Source organism: Psittacula echo, assembly GCF_963264785.1.
Source record: "Psittacula echo genome assembly, chromosome: 7".
NCBI lineage: Eukaryota > Metazoa > Chordata > Aves > Psittaciformes > Psittacidae > Psittacula > Psittacula echo.
This window is the reverse complement of record NC_137740.1, coordinates 45389576-45400541: the sequence shown is the minus strand read 5'-3', so window position 1 is coordinate 45400541 and position 10966 is coordinate 45389576. Positions and strand designations below refer to the sequence as shown.

General features: G+C 39.4%; 1 protein-coding gene across 1 annotated transcript in view; it reads right to left on the bottom strand.

Annotated features, from left to right (window-relative positions):
* Positions 1 to 4392: 4392 nt before the first annotated feature.
* The window catches only part of COL4A4 (collagen type IV alpha 4 chain), a gene marked incomplete at both ends in the record, with an annotated part of 67380 nt that continues 60806 nt past the window's right edge, over positions 4393 to 10966 (bottom strand). The window contains 5 exons of the mRNA XM_080623485.1: positions 4393 to 4656; positions 5274 to 5560; positions 7418 to 7606; positions 8328 to 8444; positions 10010 to 10141. Of these exons, the coding sequence (XP_080479611.1) occupies positions 4393 to 4656; positions 5274 to 5560; positions 7418 to 7606; positions 8328 to 8444; positions 10010 to 10141 (989 nt within the window). The remainder of the gene's footprint in view (positions 4657 to 5273; positions 5561 to 7417; positions 7607 to 8327; positions 8445 to 10009; positions 10142 to 10966) is intronic.

Genomic DNA, 10966 nt, shown 5'->3' with positions numbered 1-10966 from the left:
TGCTGCATGAGAACAGTGGTAAGTTCATCTGTCTTGTCCACTGAGAAGGAATTGGCCTCATTAGCAGCAAAATGAATGCAAGGAAAGGAATTCTAAACATGTAGACAGTGGACTTTTCAAATAGGCTAGGGATAATCTGGAATTTCCTTCTTTAGTCTTTGGAGCAGGTTAAACATATCTCTCTTCAGGGCATTTGAGCAGGTTAATCAGTAAATGTTATTGCCTTAGTGCAGAATGTTGCATTACCTTAGGTTCTTCACCAAATTATTACTTACAGGGATCATTTAAGAGCTATTGGTGGGTGGGCCACTTCTGTCAACCTGAATTTTCCTTACCCACAGAACAAGTTAAAGAATGTCTTCTAAATCTGCACAATATATGGGAAGCTGAGGCTTCTGATTGTATTAAAATATACATTATTCATTCCTTTTTCCCTGCTACATAACTGAAATCCAGCATGAGGAATACCATCTCTAGTATTTACCATCTCTAGGAACTTCCAGTGCCTTTTGGAACATCTGGATGAAGTGACTAGAAAAGAGGTTGAACATGAATATGAGGCAGTATCTGTTTGAATGCTGATGGTCAATTTATTTTTCTCCATCAGGCTCATTTCCCAGCAGATCAAGGTGGGCAGGATTTCAAGGGCTGTTTTTGTTGTTTGGTAGGTGGAAAATGCAGATCCTGGAACAGGAAAGAGATCTCCATCTTGATGAAGCAACTGCTTCATCTGCTGGAAAGATCAGAGTTGTCAGAAACTTTTTATCATTCTGGGGTGAAGGCAGATGGGCTCTGTCCTTGCCTGACTGCTGCTCCAGCTTTGGAGCAATCCTTCTTCTTGAAAACAACTGTTCCCCATTACAAATCTTCCCCATGGTCTCGAATGTTTTTGTCTTTCTTGCCCAGAGGTTTCCAATGCATGGAAAGCATTAGAACAGAAGTCCTCATCTTTGCAATCTTCATGTATGTCATATGGAATTAAATTAAAAGCTATTGAAGGATTGCTTGCGAGACCTCAGAAGGCCAGGCACCAGGCTGGGGTGGCAATGGAAAGTGGTGTTATTTGCAGTAGTCACTGTGAAACAACGGTAAAAAAAGTCCCCAGGTGAATGTGGTTTATTTCCCAAGTATGCATTATGGCAAAACTTAATGAATTGCTGAGGGCTGATGATGTGCTCTTGCATGCTGTCCCAGACAGCTGCGCAGCCATTGCAGACTGGCAATCTCCGGCTGTGTACCAGGAGCAGAAGGTGTGATGCAGATCAAATTTAGGTTTTCCTCAATAGTGTGCTTTAAGACATTAGGGGTATCTTTTTCAAACAAGTAAACAACTTGGGTTGATGGATAAAAGGTTTGTCTAATTTGCTTTAAACACTGACAAAAACATGTATGGACTAGAAGAATTCAGTGGGTTTTGTCCACTTTGATACTTTTCTTTGTTTTTCTCTGGTGCCTATGAACCAGCCAAAGTAGGAAAGAACTGTTTGGTTAAGAGTTTACCTTGGAAGAATTCCTCAGTTTTGCTTAAACTTGTTGCACATAATAATGCAATTCTGGGAATGAGTCTTTAAGCAGCTTTCTGATCTGAGGAATCCAAGGTCTGGAGAAGATGGGTACTCCATGGCAGAGCAGGCACATCCCTGAGGGCACTGGGGCCCTTGGGGGACCTGTGCCAGAGGTCTTCCCTCAAAAGGACTGCAGCCCATGGATGACCAGTGTCAGAGCACAGGAAAGGAGAAGGAAATTGCAGCACAGAGAATCCCCTTTGTACCTGGCACACATAGACCCTGCACACCCTCCCCCCCCCCGCCTTTTTGCTCTATCTCTAGCTGAAGGGACCTGTACCAATAACAAGGGGGCAGAGAGGAGCCTGGGGTGAAGTTGAGCCTGAGAAAGTGGAAGGAAAGTGTTCTAAGGTTTGGCAACATGTTTCTCAAAACCTGAATCAGTAATTAAATATTTATGCTAATTGGCAATAAATGAAAAACCCTGAGTTGAGTCTCTTTAGCCCACGCCAGCACTTGGTGATTTCCCTGTCTTTTGACCCATGAGTTTTCTTGCTTCTTTTCCTCCTGTTTCCTCTCCTGTCCTGCTCAGGGTGGAAGAAGCAGCTGGGTAGGTGCCTGGCTGCCAACCAGAGCCAGTGCTTCACAGCAGATCAGCAGCAACCAGCAACGTGATGTTGCTGATACGAAGGCACATGACAACCAGGGGGAGCAGCAGGTCTGGCCCATGGCAGGTGCACTTTTATTGTAGGAAGTTGCAAGCTTGGTTCTGCTCACAAGCCCAGCTAAACACTTTATCTGTTTGGAGTTTAACCATCTTCTCTGTTATCTCATGCTGACAGATGGTTTTAACATGTGAATCATGGACTTCCAATCCAGAAATGCTACTGTACACAAATGAGTTTAAAGTACACTTTAAAAATACCATTTCTGTAATGCAGCACCATTGTGCTAAACTGAGTGATACCTGTTGTCAGTTTTGCTTTTAGTATCACATGCTCTGTATACACCAAAAGATTGAATTTTCAAAAGATGTTTTTGGTATTGGGCCTGTGCATCTCTTGTCTTAGGAAGAACAGAAAGTGAAGCTAAAATTGCCACATTTCTTAGCAGCAGGCCAGGACCCAGGCTATGCAGTATTTTTCCTCCACTAGGTATCTTCCCGAAGTCCTGATGTGGAGGGATTTTAAGGAGAGAGAAGATTCTGACCCCTGCCCTGAGGATTTGCCATGAGTCAGCCAGGCATCTTCCCTGCTTCCTGGCCATGCAGATGCCTCGGTTCGCTAGGGTGAGGGGTGAGCAAGTCTCCACATTGCAAATCACAGGTTCTGAATTTAATTCCAGAGCACTTCACCCCAAATGGCTCTAATTCAAATGACCTTCAAGTGCACCACCATAATTTTCTGTGCTGCTATTAATATTCTGCCTGCTGGTTAAGATCAAACTCACTTCTTTACTGGGCCTATGCAAGAGCCGAAGCTCTTGAACACAATAGTAAGGGTATTTTGGACTATAAGCACTAGCATAAGGCCATTGCCTTTAGGAGTGTTTTTATTCATGAATAGTTTCAGGTATTCCTTTTCACACCTAATTTAATAATTAGGCTCCCTATGAATAATTTACCAATTGTTTTTCTGCTTTTAGTCACTGGACAAACAATTGCAGAATGAAAGCGTATGCTGCTTTATACTTTGGTCTGGTTGTATTAGGCAATTTATCTGCAATTTCATTTTGAATTAGTACAGTATTTTGGACAAATGCCTTACAGAGTGAGCTAAGCATAAAACGGGAATTTACATGCCTATTCAATATTTAACCTGTCTTTGGTGGCTTAAAAATATATATCTCCTATGTAATATGTACTTACAGAACCAAGTAAAATGGAACTGGCACAGGTGCAAAAATTCTGCATCAAAATAATAGGAAAACATGACTGGTTTGCATGATATTTTTAAATAAAAGAGCAAGATGGTAAAATGCCATGAAATGTGTTATTTAAATTACTGGGTCTTTTTGTTGTTAACTCTCTCAGATGCCTTTAAGATGTGTAGTTGTTCAAGTTAAGTGAACACACATCCAATTCAAAAATCTATCTTGTTTTACTTGTCTTACTCCTTATTCCATCTTGTCTTCAACCTGTCAGAGGAAGTAGCACCATCTGAATGTATTTACACTTGAATGGACTTACCTCTCACTGTTTTATTTTCCCCTGCCTGAGACTGGAATGTCTGTCTTTCCTGCTCTTTGAGTTTGTGTATCCAACTATAAATTGGCTGATCAGCCTGTTGTAGTTGTGATGGCTTCAGAAGGAGTTTGCTTTGAATTAGGGCTCTTGGATGTGGATCTTAGTTTCCTTGAAAATCCTTTTGCTGGGGCACCTCTCTTAGTGAACACAAACTGGAAAGTGCTGGGAAAGGTTTTATTCCATTCTATTAAAATGCAGCTCATTTAAGTGGTAAAAGGAGCATTTGTGGCCCTTCTGCACATAATGAATTCTCCATTTATCTGTGTTTTCAGTAGTTTCACCATGATTCAAATACACATTTAACAGTTCTGGGTTTATAGCTGAATGAAGGAGGCATAAACATTTTATTTTTTTTCAAATGGTGATTAGTGCTTTGGCTTATAAACATTTTCACAATCAATGCTTTATAAAATAAAAAGCATCTCCAGAGCTATGGTTCCATAAGTATCTTATAGGTGATGGTTCCTTTTTTGGTGGTGTATTACCAAAAAAAAAGAAGCAAAAAATGAACAAAATGTAGTGGCTTCAAGTTCAGACAACTGACCTAACACTTCTTCTATTCATCATACAGATAAGTTCACCTGTTTTATCACTGTGCTACTATTTCTTTTCAATTAATTTTAATTGGGTTTGTTTTGCTTGTTAGCCATGCTTCAGGCATACTTGGCATCTACTGATTTTTTTCCTCTGCTCTTGTCCTTCTTTAAGAGTTCCTGATAGGGGAGCTGATGCAAACTGCAATTCAGGTACCACAGTTGTTAACCAGAAACTGTATTCGTTAGCAAAAAATTGGCATGTTCCCCGCTGACCCTGGCATTCAATGAATGGTGCTGATCTGAAGTCTTCTAGGCAACTTCCAGGTGACATAAGGGACTGTCCACCACCCTGATCACCAGATCCAGTGTGCTGGGAAGAACAATGGAAGAACTTGATAACTGTGCATGAAAAATAGGTAAATTATGTTGATCTTTTTTTTCCTGACTTTATTTGCTTTTAACTGCACTGTTTTCCGTGATCTTAACTTGGAGTAAGCTTCCTTTGCTGGAAAAAAGTCTTAATTTGTTCTGTAATGAGTGAATATCATAAGTCTAGAGCTAGCTCATTTATATTTTCTGGTACTTATCAAACTAAAGAAAAGTAATCCCGGTCGGTTCTAAATGATGCTGTTATCTGAACTATTGCAAATGTGACTAGAAAATGGCATTAAAAAGACCTGGACCTCTAATTCTGAAAAGTGTGTCTTAGCACATGAAAAGCCTGTTATTTATTAAAGACAAGCAAGCAAAATCTTTGTGATGTTAAGAAATGTGTAGTTTAAGGCTATGACTTCAGTATATATAGCTATAGCCAGGTTCTGCAATTTGGAACTAACCCTCATCTTGTTTCTTTTTATGAATTTTCCTTTTTAATGTTTGCTAGACATTGGATAGTTTATTTTTCAGACCTGAAAATCTTTGAATCTTTAGAACACAAAAGACATATGAAAGATACTTATATATGTGATCATGTGCCCAAGCTCTTACCATCAAAAAGGAATATCCTATCCAAAGACTCCTCCAGTTCACTGGGCAGGGAGGAATTGACTGATCTTGGCTGTGAACTGCTACTGCTTGAGCTGGGGCCTCACATACAGCACATCTGCTTATATATGGCTGTATTTCTTCTTCAGAGAGTGGTGTCATTGGTAGAGGAGCAGCACTCGACAACCAGTAAGACTTATCGTTTCGACTGGCATAGTAACAAACTTGGTTGATATTACAGTAAGCAAATGGCATGGTATTAAACACAGGGAGACAAGATCCTGCCAGACCTGAAAAAAATAACAAATGATGAAAATTATTCCCCTTCTTTCTAGGAAAGTTGAGAACAGCATCCTGGCCAATGTTGCTGCAAAACTCTCTACCTTAACTGGAGTTATGTAATTCACAGATCTTAAACTTCCCCAGCCCTTTACCAAAATGGCCAGTTACAGTGAAAACAAGCTTTTTTTTACCATTAAGTATCTTCCTTTGACAAATAATATTTGTCACAAGCCAGTATTTAAACATGATGTAGTTTGTCAGCATGGGAAACTGTTATGATAGCAAATTCCTTAGCTGTGCTAATGCTGAAAATCAGACGAGGCAAGAGGTGGCAGCTGGTTTAAGAGGATAGTGGCTATTTACAGACTCATCAGGGGCAGTGAGAAACCAAACGCCAGTGCTGATAAATAGAAAAAGTTTGTACAGAATGACAAGCTGCTGGTACCGGTGCACTAAGCAGAAATCTTGGCAGCTGTTCTACTGCCTTCCAGAAAGGTTTCAGAGGCTCTCAAAGTGCAATAAAAGGATTGAGGGATTTTGCAGAGCCAATCCTGCAAAATGCTCATCAGGCAGACAACAGTGGGAATTAAGAAGTGACTGGTGCATACTTCAGAGGTGAAGTTCTTCCAGAACTGAATTTAGAACAGCTTCACAATGACCTATTTAGTTAACAATAGTAAGCATTGCATATATGTTCTGCCTTGAACTTTATGTGTGATATATGATTTCTGTAATGCCCCTAAACCTTAATGCCCTGTGACATCTGTATACAGAAGCCAGTTTTGTTTATCACTGAAAATATTCAATTCCAGTACTAATAAAGGATCTGAAGTAGCCTAGGTAAGGAAAATGCCTGCAAAAGAACATACAGGTCACAGAAAACAAGGACCTTATTTTCTTTGTATCTTATTTTCACTGGCAGGAGAGCCAGCTGGTAACAGAATGCTGTTATAAGCTGTTCTGTTACCAGCTGGCTCTCTTGGGGAATGCCAGACACACAGAAGTGAAAACATTTCAGAACAACGCTGCTGTGCTAAAAATATCTCTTTTTATTGCTCCTTTAAACACCTTTCTTTTTTTTTTTTTTTTTTGTCCAGCGTATTAGGTCCTTGGCCTTTCCTCCTAGGAGAGATCTCTGCCTCCTGTATAGCAAGGCAACAAGAATGTAGGGTGTTTCTTTTGTGCAAGTTGATGCCAATCCATTTCTCAGGCTGCAAGTCAGGCAGCTTACTTAGACAGCTTGTTTTAGTCAGAATTGTAGAAGACACAGAGATGACCCGAGTCACCAAAAGGAGCTGTCTTTGGGAGAAATTTGGCTCTTTTATAAAAAACATTAGCTTTTGACTTTTAAAAGCACACAGTTCTGCTGTACACATGCTTTATAATTTTGTTTGTAAAGCATATTTATACTATCCAGTTGTAACCACCTAACTTAACCAGCTCTTTTTCTCAAGCTGTCTCTAAAGTAAAAAGGAGCAGATCCTCCAGGGAATTATTTCAGAGTGGTCAAATGTGATTCCTGATCTAGGAAGATCTCTCCATTGAGTTTAAAGACAGCCCAAAATGACTAGGCAGGACAAGTGAAATAAACTACTTATTTCTCAGTAATTTTAATCCAAATTACTTAAAGGTAGAAATATTATAATTTTTTTATTCAGCTGCATAACAGCAGAAACCCATTTAAATGGGTCACGTAAGAGGGCAGCATAACCAAGTTCTTTGTAATCAGTGTAAATTAGTTTTAACTCTGTAGAAAATAAGTAATTGATGATTCTATAGTGTACTCCATTTGACTTGCCCTTCACTGCGTAGATCACTCCATGTTCGATCTTAACCAGAGAGCAATTATGTACTACAATACATACCAAGATCTTGATTATGAGCTTTCTCTTGCCCTTCCAGGTACAGCAGACTATAGCCAGTCCATAATTTTGGCATCCCTTGCGGACAGAGTGGTTCTCTGTCTGACTGACTGTGAAGGACAAGCAAGAATCCACTTGCAGATCTAATATGGGGGCCTGGTGGTCCTGGGATACCAGTCTGGCCAGGTGGACCTTATACATAGGAGAAAGGGTAGAGGAAATTTATTTGTATGAACACATAACTGGTGTGAATTTTTGCTGTATTTAAGTATTCAGTAAGGGGTTCGTCACAGAAGATAATACAACTTCATAGGTTGTCATGGGCAATAAAGACACCAGTAGACTGCTGTTATCCTCCTTATGGAAGAGACATGACCAAGATCGCCACTGGTGGCTTGACAGTAACCCTTTCTATTGTGCTTCTGTCCTGTGCTAAGAAATGAACTGAGGTGGGTAATGATTTCCCAGACTTACCAGGATGAATTGTTTGGACAGAATTTAAATCCCTGCAGTAGCAGTCAATGCCCTTTCTTCACATATGTATTAAACCATTCATTTATTAAACAGCAGTCACAGTTAAAATACAATTTTAATTACTCACAGACAGTTCCACCATTAGCCATGACTCCAATGAATACCTATTGATATATGGTGTGTAAGCATGTGTGGTTAATTGCCTTTCTGGTTAATAATGGATGTTGAGATAAATTCTCTTCCAATAAGTCTTTATATGTGTTATGAAATCATTCACAGATGTCACTATCGGTGCTTGAACTGAGAAGCGGAAAGAAGGGTCATGATATCTCAGGCTAGTGGTGGATATATTCATGTACGAACCGGGGGAATAGAGAGAAAACTTAGTCTCCACATCATCTCACACATCTCTCCCCCAAAAGTCATATTCCATTCTTACCTCGTGGCCCAGCATATCCTTGCTGTCCTATATGTCCTTGGTCACCTGGTGGTCCAGGTACCCCAGGTAAGCCATCTTGACCTGGCAGGCCACATGACCCTTCTTCACCTTTTTGTCCTACATAAATACAAAATACGCAATTTCCATTCATGTGGCTGCATTTAAAGGTTATACATTGTCCAAACATACAGAGCATGCAAAGGGCCAGCCAGCAGAACTGACATCACCAAGAAATGATGCTTCAGGATAAAGAGGTGCAGAACTGCTTTCTGCTGGGAATTCTCTTTACACCTTGTGATGAAAGCTGAGGAGTAGCTCAGAGGCATGACTTTAGTTAACAGTAATTGCTGATAAGGTTTTATGCCCTCTCTACAGAGCTTGTGTGATTTACAGTTGACATCAAAGCACTAATAAACATTATCAAGACAAACCTTTTGCAGAAGATACACAGTACAGTATGGCATTCGTATCTGTACCATGTAATGAGTTATAAGTCATTCTGTGGCAGGCCTTCATCTTTTAGGACACAATTCAGCAAAGTCTTAAACATGTACTGAGCTTCCTGTGAAGTAATGCATGTATTACAGTACTTACAGAATAAGGAGGGACTTCAGGGTTGGATTACATCCAGTTGGGAAGGGTAAAGACTTTTAGGCTCCTGATGGCCTTACCTTTTTATATTTCCCATATATACATGCATTTTTATGCATTGGCAGATAAGAAGGTGTGGCCACAATAGTAAATGATGAATGTCATAAGCAGGGTACAGATAGTGGTGATCCTGTTCACGGGCTACTTTAAACAACCTGAATTGAACAGTTACACTTGTCAGGTATTACTGCACTCGGAGTGGTTTTCCTCTTTTGGTAAGAAACGGTTTTCACCGTTATTTCACAGTTATTTCTCATGAACAGAGTGTTTCACTCTTTGCAAAGTTTGCAATTTAACCTGCAGACTGAGTAATTCAAGGTTGTCTCACAGTATTCAAACTTTCCCCACATTACTTTTTACATGATTCATTAAGAAAATCTAAACCAGTCAAAACAATTGAACAGCTTCTCAATGTTGGTCGCATAGGTATTTCACTAAAGCTAACGTACACTGAAGTTCTGGTAATACACATTGCTTTTGCAAGTAAAACCTCTAGTTTGCTTTCTAAGGCAGGAGAAAATTTGAATACTACTATCTTAATGAAACAAAAAACATTGTTAGGTGTTTGTTTCATAAATCCAGTGCATCTATCATTGTATCACCTGGTTTTATAGAAACTGTTTTAATTATATATATTATATATAAAATTAAATTATATAAATTATATATATATAAAAGAAAACCAACAGTTCAACCCCAGAAATACCGTATAGTTGGCAAATCAATTAAGATATGTAAAACTAGATATTTCACTGAAACGGAACTCTTTCTTAACAGTGCCTGATACTGTTGTCCTTCCTGGCCTAGGAAAAGGGAATGCAGTGCAGACAGGCTCAAGGAGCCTGGTTCAGCTATATTGATCCATCATCCTCAGCATTAATGAGCCCACTACATGTTTATGGAGATGGTTAATAAGCGTTTAAGGGGGAGAGGGTAAAACGTAGAGAAACAACACTGACATTTCTGACCTTTTTAAATTTGTTGTCTAAATGGCTAACACAAACATCCACGCTTTCAAAACGAAAGCTTACCTTGAGGTCCAGGATGTCCTATTGGCCCTGGTAACCCCACAGAGCCATCATCTCCTCTTTGCCCTGCTTCCCCAGGAGGCCCTGGGATTGTAGGGCACGAGTCATCTATTTTTCCTGGTTCACCAGGGTCACCTTGAATGTGTGACAGGAAAGTGAATTAGACAGAAGATTGGTTAATAGCTCCCACATGAAAAACCAACATAACTGTTAGCTGATTTTGCTATTTGAGTGTATGCTTCAAGAATTTAAAAATCTTGAATTATTAAGTCTGACTGCTTTTAATTTTACTCTTTTAGCACAGCATTTAACAGCACGGAAAATATATGTTAGCAAGTACATGTTAGCAAGTACATGCTACCTGATATGTTTCAAATATTTGGTGTACAGTTTCTGCCTCCATGTGCTGCAAACTGATTTGAGTTAAAGCCTAAAGTCTATACCTAACTTCTGCACAAACACCTTAGCACAGTGTTTTATGGTACTTTGCCTATTATGTGGCTTCAAAACCATCAATAAGCAAGCCAAAGAAGCTAACCCACAATATCTATTTGAAATAATTACAATAATAAAAAATAAAGGCCACATTTTATGTATTGAAAGTTACTGGGAGCTATTGGCTATTTGCGTTTTGGAACAAAAGCAGAATCGGATCAATTTAGTCAGATTAAGAGTTCAGTGTTTGTAATAATCCAGTGTTAGGGCTTAAGTGTTTGCTAAATTTCTGGTTAGAAAGCATCTTGTGTGACAACCAAACACCAAAAAGATAACTAGAAACAAGTGTGGTTTACTAGTCTAACTGACATCACAGCTGAGAGTTCTCAATGTAACACTATCATGACATTGGTCTGCTTTTAAGTGCTAGCTATTTATGTGAAAAAAATCTATTAGAACTATGTTTTTCTCGCAGTAGCTTCCATTTCTAGTAGCCAAGCCGAGACTACCTTCTAATAAAAGTAG